Source organism: Prunus dulcis, chromosome 8 (genome assembly GCF_902201215.1).
Source record: "Prunus dulcis chromosome 8, ALMONDv2, whole genome shotgun sequence".
NCBI classification, from domain to species: domain Eukaryota; kingdom Viridiplantae; phylum Streptophyta; class Magnoliopsida; order Rosales; family Rosaceae; genus Prunus; species Prunus dulcis.
Window position 1 is genome coordinate 15,320,823 of NC_047657.1, and position 18,006 is coordinate 15,338,828.

The window sequence follows — 18,006 nt, forward strand, 5'->3', positions numbered from 1 at the left end:
AATAAAAAAACTAAACCTTTACATTTGTCGTAATCACTCCTCACTCATCAATAAGTGAAGCCTCGTTTTCAATTATCAACTGCATTTTTTTAATTTCAGAAAAGTTGCGAATTCAGAGAAAAAATCCCAGCAAAGCAATAATCACCCTCAACAAAAATATATTCAGCTCCTCTTAATTTGGTTCTCATTTCTATATAGAAGCAGCTGCAATATATAATTCTGAAGCCGGAAGTTCTTTGTTCTTCAGATTCTTCATTAGCAAAATCTACTTTCATGTCTGTCAAGAAAAGCTTCATGTTATGCACCATGAGATGAGACCATGTCATATAAAACATTCACCTACAAAACATAGATGACAATGGTCACACATCTAAATACGAAGATAAGCTACTAGACTATCCAACCAATTTGCTTTCTGCAAAATTTTTAAATGCCTTCAAATATGGTAGGCAAGTCCAACCCATTGATGCCTTTGATTGATGTCGCTAACGTCCGGCACTTTTACTGGGAGAATGATACTTTTGGCATCTATGATCATCTTGATCTCCCCATTCTTCCTTCAATTTATGAATGCCATCATCAAGGGAGGAAGCTCAGTAGTTTTACGGTGCCCTTATCCCTGTCCGAGATATCTCAAGTCCTCGCAAATGCCTTTGTCTATAGCAGTTGTGTCCCTTCATCTTAGTTGAGGCAATCCAATCACCAATTCATCAACACAAAATCTTTCAGCTAGCGGATGAACCTATCTGCACATAAATATGGAATAATCCAGCAGAACATGTGTTGTACCTTTATGCTAAGAAAAGGGAGAGAAAAATTGTATAACCATTATGCACTTACCCTCATATAGTCTCAAGCATCAGGTGTTGATGCTATTGCAGTACTTAAACTGGATCCGATCGTTAATCGGCGTGTTCTTTACATTGGTGAAAGTAGCATGCCCTTTAAAATTTGTGTTTTTCCTATTTCCTTCTTAACTTGCTCAACCATGGTATCTGTAAAATAAATTCCTGTTTCCAAGTCCAATTTGAAGAAAACACTTAAGGCTTTGTCACAGCTTATAGGCAGAGGCACACTAGTTTTCATCCAAACTAAAATTTCACAATTTAAAAACACAATCATCCTTAATTACAGCCATGTTCCAACAAAAAAATACCAAATCAAGATCCACATCAACACAGTACACTTCTACCCAGAAAAAACCCCGTAACTAGCAAACAGCTACTATCACAAAATAGCTCAATAAGAACATACCATATGGAAAAAAAAACAATGAATAGAAAGAATCTAAGAAATGCTTGAGCGAATCTACAACAGTTTTCAAAAACTTATAGCTTTGGGTTAGAATTTTTTCAGGTCCTCAAAGTCTCCTTATATTGATGGCTCACATGTTAAAGCCCAGCTAACAATCTTATCTGTATATAGTAATTTGTAGAATCGTTTCTGAGTTTAAACAAACATCATCAACAACAACAATAGAAAACATTAATGGATGAGATGTTTCTGAGTTTAAACAAACATCATCAACAACAACAATAGAAAACATTAATGGATGAGATGAACAACAAGAACACTATAGAAATGAGAATTCAGAGACAAAGAAGACAACTTTATTAACAGCACTACTATCCAAATATGAACCATTCTCAGAAAGTTCAAACAATAAGATGATCAAGCCTCAAAAACTCAACTTGGAACCAATTAACGTCAAAAATCCCTAATATGACTTGTACCCAGATGAAAGTTTTTATCTTTTTGCTCTCCTGATGACAGAAATTAATATCAGACCCAAATTTTGTACTATGCAGAGGCCAACATTTTGTTGTCTTTTCTTTCCCAAATTTGTCTCAAAAAACAAACAAGAAAATTCATGAAAATTGGAGAAGAAAACGTCATGACTTACCGGCGGCGATAATCCAATTTTCCTTTGCCGCCAATGGTGTCGAGTTGAGAGCCGAAGACTGGGTGATGGCAGGAGACGTTGGGACTATTGACTCGAGAATGTTGAAGGTGGGAGACTAACGCGAGCTCTATTAGAGATATTTAGTGAAATACTCATTTTTATCACTAAAATTATAAATAAATTCTACACTAATTAAATTTTATAAACATATCCAACAAAAACCCCAAAAAGAGACAACTGACCCTATTGAATTTAATTTTGATCATTAAATTACTTTAATGCCCTATTGAGTGTTTTGAGCTTTTTTATGAGTTTTTGGATTGGACTTGTTTTAAGAAATTAATTGTAGTTTTGTAATTTAAATGAAGTTAAGAGCTTTTTTGTTATGTTGTAAGGGCCAGTTTGGCATTGCTGTGCTATGAAAATAATCGCTTCAGATTTGCTGTGAGAGAAAGCAGTTTGGCGTTTGGTAAACTTTTTGTTTTAAGTGTTGTTAGTACTGATTTCCACATAATTAGAAAATAATTGCCGCATAATCATTAAACCCAACTCCTCTTTAAAACTGATTTTTGCATAATTAGAAAATGAAAGCAATTCTTTAGCTGCTTTTCCTTATAGCTTTCTCTCATAGCAATTTTTAATAATAAGTGATTTTCTCATAGCTTACCAAACCGGCTGGGCTTCCCCAAATTTTTTTTAAAATCACTTATCACCCCAAATAAGCAATACCAAATGAACACTAAATGGATTTTGGGTGTGTTTCTAAAGTCCATTTCATATAAGGTATTTTTATAATTTGAGTTCCTATATTAGGTATAATAGTGAATCTCCCTATTTAAATTACGATAGTACCCTCATGCAAATTACTTGAAGGAAAAAAAGTGCTAAATTACCAAAAAGGCCTGTATCAATATAAACGGCAATGGCGGTAAGTGTGAAAGTAACATGAAAGGATATTTTTTGAAATTAACAAGAATGTTTTCTTACCAAAAATAAAAAATAAAAAATTCAAAGAATGTTTTGAGTAAACAAAAAATATAGTATATTTTGGATTTTTTACATTTTTGTAAAATTGAGTGTGTAGGTTTTATTGGAGAAAAACATAGTTGCAACAGTGATATCTTGATCAATGTAATGTTATACCATGTGAAAGTGTTATCATGTATCACAACGTTATTGACTGAGGATAGTAAAATATTGTTATTCCCATTCTATAGAAGTCTTTCTCGTTTTAGTTAGTGCTAATAGAATTGCTCAAACGAATTTTCACTTATTTATTTATCCTTGTGATTCTTTGCCAAAAACTTCACTTTTGGTGATTGTTCAAATGCATATATAAAGCTTGAGCATGGTTTACCAAAACGAGTATGCTAAAAGGTTGAAGCTTGGGGGATGACGGGTTTAGTTAGTAAGTGGCTGTCCTTTCCTTTGCCATATGTTGTGTGCAGCTGCTCTGCTCTCACAGTCTGGTCCTCCTCCTGATGTCCCTTGCCAAAGGCAAATGATGATGCACAGAACAGAACAGAGTGATGCTCTTGCACAAGCTTTGTCTCAGCTCAAGGCAGTCTGGAGGAGAGAGAGTATTGATCATCAACCCGCAAGAGCAGGGTGCATGGTGGCTTTTATTTGAAATCTGAATAGTGGTACTCTTAGATATTGTAAAAATGAATACAACCAACATTCATTTTACTTTTATTTTCTGATTAAGGAAAATTGTTTGAAGCTAGACCAACGACAAAACTATTTACACCACATTTATGTGTTGATCGAGATTGATGAAGACATCTCTAATACTCATGGAATTATTTCCACAAATTGTTGGCAGCTAGTTACGATTTGAGAATGCAATTGGCCTTTGTTCTCTTTTTTTTTTTTGGGGTTCAATTTTGATACATCACATGGGATTGGAAAATAGTCATCTGCTTTCCATGATTCCCTTCCATTAGAGCAGTTCCACCGGTTTGGATTGCCATCAACGAAGAAAAAAATTGAAAAAAATTCAGAATTTTTTAATTATAAATGCCTAACAATTTATTTATTTATTAATCTCATACATATGAATAAAATTAATCTTATGTGAATAATAATTTCCCTTAGAGTTGCCATGATAATAGATAGAAAAAATAAAAAACAAATACTAAGGTATATACTATTCGTGTGAACAATAACTGTCCTTATTTGCCATTTCCTTTTTTCAGTCAAAACACACTTTCATTAACAAAACGGAAATGAAGGAGACAGCCCAAAAGCTGCTATACAACCAAACAGACGGGGAAAAACAAACTAACAACCGAAACACCGCTGGGCAACACAACAACAAGGCCAACTAGACAAAACACCTAAAGGCAACAACAAACACCAGGTAACCATAAGGTGTGGTGCGGTTGGCAAACTACTACCTCTAGTTGGAGAGTTACCTAGTGTCTCAATGACATGAGTTCTAAACCCGTTGGAAGCACTTTGTTGTTAGGAGCAAGCCGAACCCCAAGCAAAAATTAATCCCACCCTTTGAATGTGGGGACACCTCGTGATATTTACAAAAAAAAAAAACAACAAACACCAGCTATTATTCGTACCCTTTCCCTTTATCATAAAAAGGGAGTGAAAATGCTCTTAGTGATAAATAGAACCGGTCAATTATGTTAGAGACACAAACTTACTACACAAGCTTTCAGATATCGAAAAGCTTTACGTGTTGATCAAGATTGATGAAGACATATATCTTTGATAAATGTGACATTATTTCCACAAATTGCTGGGGAATAATTACAATTTGTGAATTCTTTCTATCCCTTTGTTTGTTCAATTGCGATAGGTCACATGCACTAGTCACATGCTTTCAATTATTCCCTTTTACTAATAACAAATAGAATTAGACAATTTCTCATGCGTGTGCAAACAAATAAGATCCAAAGTAGAATCAAAACAAAAATAAATGAATCACTGTCACATTAATTTCGTGTCCAAAAATTAATGTAATAAGTTGCTATCTCAAAACCCAAATGATGCTCTTCTCTTACAATCATGATTCATGAATAGTCCAATAGTCTAAGGATCGCGGTGCCAAATACATAGCAATTGCTAGAACAAAAACATCAATCTTTGATCAAGCCTTAGTGCTCTGGTTCTAATGGCATGGGACTTGACTTTCATATATGGATGACAACTTTCTAGAGCTTTGCATCCAATTTGTAGCCGGGTTTTCATTATGAAACCTTGGAAAAGAATACAACATGTTACGACCATAAGGAACCAAAACAAGTAAGAAAAGTACATTTCGTTCCCATTAAAACAAGAAAATTTAAAGGATTGTAATGATGGTCCAAAATTATTCCCAAACCGCAATTGCGCCGGAACAATAGCTTCACTGGTTCTAGATTTTGATGCCAATCAACCTCCCATATTAAAGCTTGACTTAATAATTCCATGCACACGACTGACTTCTCTGCGGGCTGCAACTTTTTTGCAGTCCTTTTGTAGTCGGCATGAATAGGGTTCACTACCGTCTCTTCAGAGAGTGTTGGAAGCGGATGGTCTTCCTGGACCACCAAACTAATGTTCTTATCTATATTTTGTACTAAGTTGGCCTCTCCACTTGCTTGCTTTGGCTGAGTGTGTGCTGGCTTAGTTTTTATGTTTCTTTTTCATGGCTTTTGCCTCTTAATGAAGTTCCTTTTCGTCCAAAAAAGAAAAAAAAACCTCTAAGTGCCAGGAGAGACCTGAAACTCTGAAGCTTTATTTCCAGTGCGGCCCTAACAAGTAGAGAACTAGAAGAACAAAACAACCAAATAACTCTTGATGAAGAGAAAGAAGTAAAAAAAAGAGAGTTCGACACTCACTTTATTTGAATACTCAAATCAAACTCACAATCTGATTTGCAACTCCCCCAAAAGTAAATCCCAATACATCATGTTTAAATAAAAAAGCAAGTGTTTCTTATCCCAAAGTTCCATGAATGAAGAAGCCAATGCATCTGCATCATGAATACACACGCGATCGCCGATCATCATGCGACACATTAGGAAATTTTGGTTCTATTATTTGATGTGAAACATGATTGGATTGAATTTCAAATACATTAGGAAAGCTTAAAGTACAGCTCCAATGACTCAGAAAGTTTCCAGGAAATAACAGAGAAAGCTACGGGCAAATAAATGGTAATTAAATTTGTGACTTTATTTTTGTTTTTGTTTCTTTTCTGCTTAAAGCTAAAAGAAAAAAAAAAAAGGGCTCAGAGCATAGGGTAGGGGCACTACAATAGGTAAGAGACCTTAGGAAGGACATGGATGTTGGTGAGGCTTATTTTTTTAGTTATAAAACAAGAAGACTTGAAGTCTTTAGAGAAGACTTCCAAGTCAAATTCCCATAAAAACGAAGCCACCAGAGAAAAGAAGAACGAAAATACAAGTTTTATTCTAAAAGAAAGCTTTGTTTAATTATGAGTTAATAATTTGGTATGGAAAAGAAGGCTGTAAACAACGCGGAGTTGCTTTGAATTAACACACTTTGGAAACTCATACTCGTCTGTTTTCTGTTTGTGGTCAAGTCTCCGTCAATGGCCTCATCGTTATCTTAAGACTTTTTGGTATGAGGATTGAAGGTCACCAATTATAATTGATCAATTAGGTGCAATTTGCCTAAATAATGCACTATTTGGTTAATTAATTATCACTTGATTTGGCCACAACAAAGAAAAAAAATTGTTTTTAATGATTAACATCCAAGGCTCGGTCATGTCAAGTCAACCGACCTCAGGTAGCTCCCTTCTCAAACAATTTAAAATTGGACAATGTTTCTCTCATTTCATGTGAGAAGATATTCTTACTTCCTGAAAAATAATTTAAAATCATAGTTTGACACATATGTACGAACAATGTATCAAAAATATTAAAAAAAATTCTCTACACACATGTCAAACTGTGATTAACAAAAAAAAAAATACAAGCTCCTACTTATTTCAAGAAAGAAGACAAGTATTTTTCTTATAATTGGACAATGGTTTGGCTCCTTCAAGCTAAGAAGAAGCTCCTCCTCAGAACAAATGGACTTTTGACTTAAGGAATTCAAAAGAGAAGAAGTTAAAGGAATTTCACAAGTGTCAAAATTCCATTTGTTTGAAAGACGAGCTACTCCTCAATTTTAAGGAGTCAAGTTTGTTCCCTTTTTAATCAAAGTTAAATCAAAATGTTCATATGGTTTTGGCCAAATTTCCAGGAGTAATCTCAGTTGATCTTGTTATGCTTGCACTCCCTCGAAATATACTTTTCGATTTTAATATGATTTAAGTTAGGAATAGATCCCATATTTTTCTGATATAAATTAACTTAGAGAGTTGGAAGAATCGAATATTCTTGTCGAGCAAAAATAAAAAACTACTAATATTCTTGCAACAATTTTATTAGCATGGCGTGGCTCCTTGAAAGTCTAAAACCAATGAGATTTTGCCAATGGTCAAATTACAGCAAAATTGACAAGAAAGACAAAAAAACAAAAAATTGACAAGTGTCAAAACCACATTAATGTGAGAAGGAGCTCCTCCTCAAAACAAATAAAGTTTTGACACTTGTTGAATTCCTTTGACTTTTTTCTTTTGGATTTTGACAAGTGTTAAAATCTCATTTGTTGTAAGGAGGACAAATAATACTAAAAAAAAAATGTTCCCAATGCACGAACAATCCATATTTTACATATCTCTTGATTTATAGGTCTGCATTCTAACACGTCCTTTTTATTTATTATTTATTATTTATTATTTTATTTTATTTAAATTTTTTCCAGTGAAATATATTGTAACATGTCTAATACCACTTGCATTAAGGATTTACAACTGTTCTGATTGGATCATAAGTTGCTTTCTCATTTTGATGTTATGTTTTGTGTTAGAAGTTAGATGTTTTTGTTATGGTTGGAAGTGGTTCTACCCTTTCTAACAACTTAAGTTATTTTTTTATTACGGTTGGAAGTGGAACTTATATTATATATTTGTCTCTTTTCTTTGATTGATATGCCTCTTCGCGTAAGAGGGTGTAAATTTGATATACATTTGATATACATTTGATATACATTGTTAGTTAATTTTCGATAGATATGTCTCTCCGTGTAAAAGGGTGTAAGTTTGATATACATTGTTAGTCAATTTTCGATTGATATGTCTTTCCGTGTAAGATGGTGTAAGTTTGATATACATTATTAATCAATTTTCTAACAGCTTAAGCTTTTGAAATTAACGATTGTCTAATGATGATTGAGGTACTTCTCTGATTTTTGTCATCTGTGTACATATTTTTTGATATGTAGTTAATAAGTTATTGATGTAAAATTGGTTTCAATATTGTAAGAATTTTTATTTCCATGATATGAAATAATGACATATACTATTTATAAACTTTGCGTCCAAAGTTCTCTCTGTTCCAAAGCAGCATGCAAAGTACCTCATTTTTGTTGAAGAATACAAATCTCTCATCAAAAACTTAATTAAATAAAATACAACATATAATAAATGATTTCACTACTAATATCACCAAGGTCTTTTGTGATAAAATCTCACATCTACTGAGCTCTGTAGGTAGTTAAGTTAGAGACAATATTGACGTTGTAAATAGTAGGCCGTTGACCCGTCTCTCTATATTTAACAATTTTTCTCTATGCATGTGAAAGGAAAGGAGGAGGAAACTCAACAAGTGTCGGTATATCCAAATTAACTAGAAGGTTATGGTGTTGGTGGCATTTTGTATTTGATTCTAAGCAACAAGAGGAGACTCAAGCAAAAATTAGACTTGCTCAAACTGATACTAAAAAGATTGAATGGACCATATGGACTAGCTGACCCCGCCTTTGAACATTGAAGATCTGTATCTTTCGTCGTTCATCATTTGCTTGCAAAAAAAAAAAAAAAAATTCAATATTTTTTGTGGTAGAAAATTTGCTTGGAAAAAATGCTCCATTCTGCCTGAAATTTCCAAGTAAAAGTCCAAAATCCAAAGAAAATGGAAGTCAAGCAAAATGGCAAAGACTTAAAAGAATCGTTGTCACCATCACTGGTGGCTACAAAAACCGCGTGGGTTCCACCATGTTTGTGGGGCCCCAAGTCCCATATAACTCCAATTTTCTATAGACTGGTGATTGCAGACTGAGTCTAATGGGTCCGTCAAACCAACATATAAAATCATGAAGAGTCCATATGGCTATGTACGCACTACAATCCCGCCCCTTATAAATACAATCTCTGGAGAGCGTATGTCTCAAGTGCAACCAACCAATTAATAGAGAGCTAAGCAGAAAGTAGAAAGCAAGCAGGAGCTACACTATTTATAGTCACCAACAATTTCAATGGCAGCCAACACCAAGGATCAAGAACAAATGACCCCAGAATTTGAACTTCCAGGATTTAGATTCCACCCCACAGAAGAAGAACTTCTTGAGTTCTATCTCAAGAGCGTGGTTTTCGGAAAGAGACAGCGTTTTGACATAATTGGTTTTCTCAATATCTACCACCATGATCCTTGGGACTTGCCTGGTAAACTTTCATTAATTACTTGGTTTACTTAGTTATACGCATGGTTTTATTTGCTTAATTAATTATAATGGTGTTGTTAATTAATGGGTGTTTGATTAATTACTTGTAGGGTTGTCGAAGATTGGAGAAAGAGAGTGGTATTTTTTTGTGCCAAGGGACAGGAAGCATGGCAGTGGAGGAAGGCCTAACAGAACCACTGAAACTGGGTTCTGGAAAGCCACCGGCTCTGACCGCAAAATTGTGAGCCTCTCAGATCCAAAGAGGATCATTGGGCTCAGAAAGACTCTTGTTTTTTACAAAGGCAGAGCCCCAAGAGGAACCAAGACTGATTGGGTCATGAACGAGTATCGTTTGCCTGATAACTGCCACTATCTAAAGGTAATGGTTGCCTGGGAATGTGTCGATTTGATTGGTGTCAGCCCTCGAACCTAATACATGCTGACTTTTAATTATATCACAAAGTCTAACAAAAAGTTAATTCTCTTTTGCAAAGTTTCAAAAACTATAGGGAAAGAAGCAAAGTCTTGTAATTAAGTCAAGCATAATCAAAGAGTCTCCAAGAAAAACAAGAGTCTTAAGCATCTATGTCCATACACTTAATGTTGGGAAGTTTCCATGAAAATTCTTAAATTTGGTCATATGGGTTTATTTTCTTTGTCATTGAGTGCGCACTGTGTTTGTATTTGCTTGGTGGATAATTGGCGGGTGACACCTCATTGTTTTATGATAAATGTCATATATTAGGTGTGAGAATCCGGTGCAGTGTGTCAGGCGCACACAATAAATTTTGCCATTATCAGCCGATATAAACAACAATTACGCTCGATTAACTTTAGTGCAATTAGTTTGATCTTATTTATTTTCACATCTAATTCGGGTCTCATTTGCTAATTACACTACTAAAATGACATAGCTTAATAGATGCGTGTCACCAAACATTTGATGAGTAATCTTTGATTAGGTAGTTTGATATATAGGTCAATTCGCATTTAATTGGAAAGTGCCAAGATTGAGCATGGACTGGACCCAAGACACATTTTGGACCCAAATGAATAGCCCTTGGCTTCAAAACCTGACCCCTTTGCCCAACCTTCTTAACTTCTAAATTCTAATGAATTAGTTTGATGGGTAGGGTAAAATAAAGTTTGGTCCTGTAGATAAATTTGGCACACAGCTTAGGCGTTTTCTCATCCCTCACTGGGAGATGCTTATAACTACTGTCAATGTTCCAAGTGTTAGCCGTTCTATTTAAGGAACAGCTTTTAGCTTTTTTGTTTTTGTTTCTTTCTTTCATTCTTGGGTTTTTTTTCCTCTCCAGAGAGAGCAATGACTATCTTATCTGTATACATAGATATACATTTTCTGTAAGGGACGTAATGGGTGGGTAGGAGAGGTATCATGGATAATTGGGTCTGAAAATTTAGTAATGGGGAGTTTTTATTTTGTTTCACTTTGGGCTTCTCTGATTTTATTCTTTTGAATATGGGCTTAAAGTCCAGTTGCTTTTAACAGGTTTTGCTTTTGGTTTTTGGCCCAACAAAGAAAGATCATCAAAATTTAAATTTCAGTTGAGATTTTAAGAGGGGTTTTGCCTTGATCCAAAAATTGCAAACCAATTCCAACTTCAGCTCAACGTATTTTTAAAGCCTCTTAATTATAGGTACAAAATTGGAAATTTTTGACAAAAAAAGTTTTGAGTTGGGTGTCCAAATAACAATTTCCATCTTTATAAGCCTTCAAAATCTAATCACTCCAAAGTGATTAATCTAATTCAATCCAATTTGGCCGGCTTCTATAATCTTTGTTTTTTGATTACCATAACATGCATGAAGTTTGTTTTTTGATTTTTGAATACAATGATAATTTAAACTAGAAGGAAATGTGGACTTCTCACACACGCATTACTAAGAGTAGTTCCACCGGTTTGGATTGTCAGGTCAAAAGGCCCTCTGGGCTGCAAAAACACACTCCACCAATTAAATCTAGTCCGGACAAATGGTGGGCTCCACCAAGATTGGGCAAGCCAGAAGGCAAGAATAGCTTGAGCTGTTGCCAGAGGGCGTTGAAGCCAGCATGACGTCTATGAAAAAAAAAAGAAAAAGGAAAAAAATCCAAGAAATTCAGAATTTTTATTTTATAAATACCTAGTAATTTTTTATTTATTAATCTCAAACATATAAATAAAATTAATCCCATGTAAATAGTAATTACCCTTGGGTTGTCATGGCATTGGGTGAAAAAAAAAAAAAAATTTACTAGGGCAAATACTATTCATTTGAACAATAACCACCCTTATTTGCCCTTGCCTTTTGCTATAGCAAATTAGTGAAAGTGTTCTACGGTGCTATGGGGGTTTCGACAAAAAATAAAGGATATCATGAGGGGTCAAACTTAAGACCAATAATATGCAAGTTAAAACTTTTTTTCATTAGAATACACCTTCTAAGCATGCATGAAGTTAAATGAAAAGTTCATTGTTATTTCATTTCTCAGAGTTACAATTATTCTCATAACTAGGCATCACATGAATTAGTGTCACAACAGTAGTGACACCAACCACCCAAAAAGAAAAAAAAAAGAACACACATTACTGGGTACAAATTACAATTAATTTTCAGGCAATTGAATAACATTGAGATCAGACCCAAAAGGCTTCTGGTTGTAGCAGTCAAGGTTGTTGCCATAGCCAACTCCAAGCAAGTCACAGTACCTCTTGTAAAACCCAATGCGATCCTCCACCTTAGCGTTCCAGCCCTTACCACATTCAAGTCCACCGTTAATGATATTTGTAGTGACCCCGTAACCGGGAACCCGACCTGCTGACTTGTCGGCTCCAGACGGGTTCCATCTCCCGGTGATCACATCATGGCATGAGGGCTTGGGTGACTGAGGGGTCATCCAGAACCAGAGTGCTGTCTTGAATGAAATAACAGGGTCTGTAGCAACTAGGTCTGGGTTGTTCAACAGGTCCTCCCCTATTGCTTTTCCACACTGTCCGTAGTTGTAGTTCCTACAGTCCAAATCCACATAATTATTCTAGCTACATAATTCATGATAATATAAATTTCCGCATCACCGCCGTTCGTATACAATCATGTACCTATTTTACATAAATAGACACATAATTGTATACAACCGGTTACACAAGATTTTTTGATAACTTAAACGATAAGGAATTTAATTAGATGTAATTACCAAGAAAGTTGAATTGGACCACGGCCATAATACTGCTTACCAGCAGCACATGGATAATTAGGATCCCAGGCACAATAAGATCCAGGGTTTTGTTCCTTGAGATAGCAATACCCCCAAGAGTATGGTCCATCAGGTGCACTTGCCCAACCCCCTGGACATTTACATATAATCATCATGCAAAGTAAGTAATTTAGTTGAGGCAAATAAAATAAATGAATCGGATTGCAAAAAAATAAAGGGTAGTTAATTACAGTGTTACATATAGTTTGTATGAAATGAAAATGGTAGCAATTTGTACAAAAAAAATTGACCCTGGTCACTTTGGGATAAATCAATCTCTTGTGTATATTTCTGAAATGGTAAATTGATAATAATTTTTTTAAAAAAACTAATTGAATTACTGACCTGTAGTTTCATGTGAAGTTTGGGCTAAGAAAGCAGCAATTTCCCTTTTTTGGGTGGCAGCATCTCCAGTTTTAGCAAAGTTAGGGAAGGACTTGGCAGCTGCAATGAAAGCATCATAGGTATAAAACCCCTTAGCTGGGCAACCACCATCATTCCTATGCTTAAGCATCTGATTAAAGGTGTTACGTGACACAAGGCTACCAATGTCACCGCCACCGCCACCGCCACCGCCGCCACATTGGCTTTGGCAACCAGTGCTGCAGTAATCAGGTGCAGTGCCACACCACCCATACTTGCTGCAGCATTGCCCTCCTGGACACAGAGCACCCCCTGCCTGCCTCCCACACTGCTCTGCTGTGCCTCCTTGGATGGAGGACAACAAAAAAAGAGAAACAAATGCCAAAAGAAAGCACCACATTGTTGTGTCAATTTGTTTGTGATATTTGGTTGAGTTTTTAAAAGGATCAAGTGGATGCATGGGTGTATATATAGGGTGGAGGAACAGAGGAATTAAGAGACTTTTTTTTTTCTTTTTGGGTAGTTTCATGAATTATCCAAGTCTTTTCGGGCATTTAGTCAACATTGGTGGGAAGAACAGATTTTCTGATCTTATCTAGCAAATCATAGCTCAAGTCTAAAGAAAGGTTTAAAAGAATAGAAATTGTGGGGTATGAGGGCGGCTGTTGGTGCATTTTTTTTAACTTCATGTTCATGAATGCTAGTGAAGGATATCTCCAGTGCTAATTGACATCCATGTCTCTGTGTCCATAAAGCTCATGTCCCCAAATAGAGAAATATAGTACACAGAATTTCAGGAATTGAATGGTATAAAAATATATGTATAGCCAAAAACTTACAGTATGCATGAAATGGTGGGAGAGGGATGGATGGCAGGTTATGGGTCAGCAAAACATGTGAAAACCATCCTGAATTAGTTATGCTTGTGACAGAAATGCTTCCACAAATAACAAAAAAAATGCTTCATGTTTTCTAAAATGTTTGGTTGAAACTTGAAATAGACAAAATCTCCTTTTGGAAAACATTGATTGAAACAAACACTTTAATTTTAATTGAAACATTGTCAAATAAACCTTATATTTAGGGTATTTGACATCAACATATATCTAGCGGACAAATAAAATACAATTAGGTCAAGTGATAAAGGCGGATCATGTTAAAAGTTCCTTTTCTTTCCATTCCACTGTAACAATAATTAATAATAAAAAAACTTTTTGGTTACATAAACAACTCTTAATCCTGCTTAGTCCATGTCTTAAATAAACTCTTCATTTAAGTGGGCTAAAATAAGTCCAGCTAGTCAGCCTTTAATCCTACTTAGTCCAGGTCTTAAATAAATCCTTGTCCGACGTAAGGCATGATTAGTACTAAATAGTCCAATCTGTGTTGTAGTCTTGTGTAACGAACAAGGCCTAAAAGTCTCGTTTTTGGCTAATACAGATATCTATAGAGTTGCTAAAATGAATTCCGTATGTGGCAAGGAACATAGTTCATTCCTTTTCAAGTACACCAACAATTCATCACGAAGTTGAGAAATTAGGTTTCGATGCCTTGCACTTGGACAACTTTAATTACCTATTGATCCAAGTTCCTGCTCTATAAAATGCACAAGTACACTAAAGACCAAAACAAACTTTAATAAAAGTGTCTTTGGAGAGAACTTTAATGATAATGAATTGTCCAAAACGAACGTGTGAATTAAAGTATTATCCTTATCTTGGACACAACTTAGGACTATGAAAATGACTTCATGCTTGTCTGCTTGCAAATACACTGTATGTTTTGTTTCTTTTTAAGCAAAATTATGGAACATGATTTCATTTTGTCCTGGCTGACAGAAATCAAATCATCTTTTTTACTTTTTCCATCTTAATTGCACTTTCCGGCTTAGGATCCTTGTCAAAAATCTCCATGTCCTTGATTCAGGGTGAAATTTGCGAAGACAAAAGTGGGCAAACAATAACATTTGTATACAAGCAATGAAGGGAGAGAGGGAATTCAAACTCAAAACCTCGGGTGAAGAAATAACTATTCTTAATCACATGAGTTATAAATCTTTTAAGGACAAACAATGACATTAAATATAAAATAAGCTTCAAGGTTGGAAATGAAGAAATACTAGTGTGCAACGGGAATAACATTGTTTTTCCATCTTCGACCAATCCCTCTACACCACGCGTGATAATTTTTCTACTTGACATAATGTGATTGGTCGAAAATAATAAAAAGTGCTATCCCCATTTCATATAAGTTTTTCTGTTGGAAATGCCCCATCTCCCACCCCAATATCATAATGAGTGACATCATTTGTTAAGCATATGATTTGGCATATACTTGGGAATCATTCCATATTATACCTATATTCTCTAACAAAATCACAAAATCTCACTTGGGTTTTGAGTGGATTTGGGCTTTCTTTATCAAGATGAACAGTCAATACTGTTTCAGCCCATTTGAAACTTGGTTTGGCCCTTTTCATGGAGGTTCACCATATTTTTTTGAAGATGGTTTGCTTGTTAAAATCTTCAAACTCCTAAGGTTGATTGTTGTGCAAGAGGCAGACAAACAACAAAGACGAGTTTAGTATGCGTTTTCCATGATGTGGAGGAACAGCATGAGATTGATAATGGATTCTATTGTCCCTGCAACAGAAAACCAGCCAGCACTGTTTCCATTGCTTAACACGTATATAATCTCTGTTCATATTTTAATATAGATGCCATTCAACTTTGGTAAGTGAATGTGAATGTGATAATTTTTCTCGACACAAGAAGAATCTTGACAGCTCTGAACTCTGATATTAAATCTTGATGATTATTAACTTAATAGTTATTTCTGTAACTACTTTTATGATGAATGTGACTCAAACTTAGAATTCAATCTTGAAAAACAGAGAAATTTTTTCACTATTGTTGTGGAATAAGTTTATCAATTTACTCAATAGATTGTATCAATTTGATATCAAAGGATGTATTTGTAGTATACACATGTATGTTTTTCATGTACAAAATCGAAAAAGCTATTATCTCTCTAGTGGTTAAGGATGTTGAGGAGGGAGACTCTTGTTTTGATCAATTGCCTAAATAGGCACTCAACTCCTTCTTCTTGGTCTTGAATGCATGACTCCAGCTTCTCGAGTTGGTTCTGCGCATTTTCGACACTTTTGTTTTGACTTTTGCTTGTCTTGTGTCCAGTGAGTGAGTTCAATGCAGCATCCACTTGTGCAAATTCATTGGCTTCTGTTTCTTCCTCACAAGCAACTTTTTTGGAGTGCATCATGTTGGAGACCAATGACCAGCTGCTTGGCTGTGATTTTGGTCCAGAGATGAAGGAAAGCAGTGACTCATACACTGCAAGAGTGACTGCTTCAACTTCTCTCAACTTGTTAACAATGGCAATAGACTCGTTGTCCTGGTTTGGGGAAGAGAAGGTGGATCTGTTTTCGATTCCCTTGAGATTCTTCATAGCCTTTTGGATTGTCTTTTTCACCATCTTCCTGGAGGTTAAGTATTTCCTAACCTCACTGGTGAGTGCTCCAGATTCACCTCCTCGTGTTCTTCGTATGATCGATTGAAGATCCTGTACGCATTCCTTGGTTTGCAAGATAGCATCCTTGGCGCTGCTGCAACCATCCAAGAGCCTGAGAGAGCCATCTAATAGCTCATTAGTCCATTTCTCATTCTGCTCTTTGGCCAAGGCTTGTTGTGTGAGAGGCAACTGAAGCAACTTATCAACACAATCATGCAAGTCTTGGAGGCCACTTAGTTTGTGGCATATTGATGATGAAGATGTGGAGGCGGCCTCAGAAGACCTCAGTCTACACAAATGTTCGTCAACTTCTTGAACGATCGGGTGTGGCCTTGAAGGGAAGCTGTTAGAGCGAGTGTGGAAAGCCATTTCTTCTTTGTGTGTTGTGAGAAGATAGAACAGAAGACTTAGAAACTTTTGATTGATGTACAATTCAGAGTGGTTAATATATAGTGTTGATTGAAGAGGGGGACATGGAATCTCATCTTCAATCATCAGTGAGAGGTAACATGATTTCGATTTGGATCTATATGTTCCCTAGGCAATGTTTATGCCGTGTCCCTTTCCACCCCATCATTCCAACTCATGAATTGATTAATTTTGCACATTAAAATGCTACAACCATTTAATCAATCATAATTAATATATGATACCACGAGTGGCGTTGACGTCCCTGTTTACACAAATACATAGAGAGGCAAAAACCATTTAACTCAATTATGCTGATCAACGCATATGATTAGTTTAATTCATCTTGTTTTGCAGGTCCTTCGTTCACATGATTGTTTCCCAAGGAGGAGGCATGATCTGCAAATATGCAATATTCTGCATTAAAATGTCACCATCCATTGTGTTTCTATAATATGTTGAAAAAGGGTGAGTTGCTGGTTAATTAGCAAACAGAAAGAAAAGCAGCATAATTTTCATTATGATCAGAAGGGTGTGAGATTTGAGTCTGCCATGTTTATGTTTACTTTAATCTGTGTTTACTGTTTCCTGGGAGAAAATTGGTTATGTCAATGTTTGAACTGATGTTACTATTTTTCACCAACCAGTGTTACCAATAACAAGGTCTTGAGGATCCTCTAGCATCCACACTATAAACTTTCTTTTAGTCTCCTTTGAATGTGAAGTGTTTATTATTGGTTATCTTCCTTGAGAGAAATGGAATCTTCAACACTCAACTCCCTAAATCGCCACTGAAAAGTATTGACGAAATTCTGAGCTTATTCAATATCTGATCTTAAGGTTCAAAGCGAGAGCAACTTGTCCCACATCGCTTGATTCATATTAGACACTACGCTTTATAAACGTCACACGAGGATATTGTACCGCCGAGCTTTGTAACGCAAGCTTGTAACCCGAGTGGGGGCTTTGAGGTGCTGGAACATTGGCTCAGTATTAGCTGGTCGGGTTCGGGTTGGCTATTTACTGGCCCGCC

The 18,006-nt window shown here is 35.6% G+C and overlaps 3 protein-coding genes and 1 long non-coding RNA gene across 4 annotated transcripts; 1 reads left to right on the top strand and 3 right to left on the bottom strand.

Annotated features, from left to right (window-relative positions):
• Positions 1-23: 23 nt before the first annotated feature.
• On the bottom strand, positions 24-2,029 carry LOC117637329. The gene is made up of 2 exons (XR_004587174.1): positions 1,904-2,029; positions 24-1,010 (listed from the first exon to the last, which is right to left on the bottom strand). It is a non-coding gene; the product is annotated as an uncharacterized LOC117637329 (long non-coding RNA).
• A 7,082-nt stretch (positions 2,030-9,111) lies between these two features.
• Positions 9,112-10,412, top strand: LOC117637510 (NAC domain-containing protein 22-like). Its single transcript, XM_034372414.1, has 2 exons — positions 9,112-9,419; positions 9,529-10,412. Exons 1-2 carry the CDS (start codon positions 9,233-9,235, stop codon positions 9,849-9,851), a joined length of 510 nt encoding a protein of 169 aa, XP_034228305.1. The 5' UTR covers positions 9,112-9,232; the 3' UTR covers positions 9,852-10,412.
• Positions 10,413-11,872: 1,460 nt separating this feature from the next.
• On the bottom strand, positions 11,873-13,482 carry LOC117612204 (endochitinase 2-like). Its single transcript, XM_034340966.1, has 3 exons — positions 13,020-13,482; positions 12,615-12,765; positions 11,873-12,429 (listed from the first exon to the last, which is right to left on the bottom strand). Exons 1-3 carry the CDS (start codon positions 13,435-13,437, stop codon positions 12,027-12,029), a joined length of 972 nt encoding a protein of 323 aa, XP_034196857.1. The 5' UTR covers positions 13,438-13,482; the 3' UTR covers positions 11,873-12,026.
• A 2,585-nt stretch (positions 13,483-16,067) lies between these two features.
• On the bottom strand, positions 16,068-16,934 carry LOC117638575. Its single transcript, XM_034373680.1, has one exon. It carries the CDS (start codon positions 16,932-16,934, stop codon positions 16,068-16,070), a length of 867 nt encoding a protein of 288 aa, XP_034229571.1.
• Positions 16,935-18,006: the final 1,072 nt, after the last annotated feature.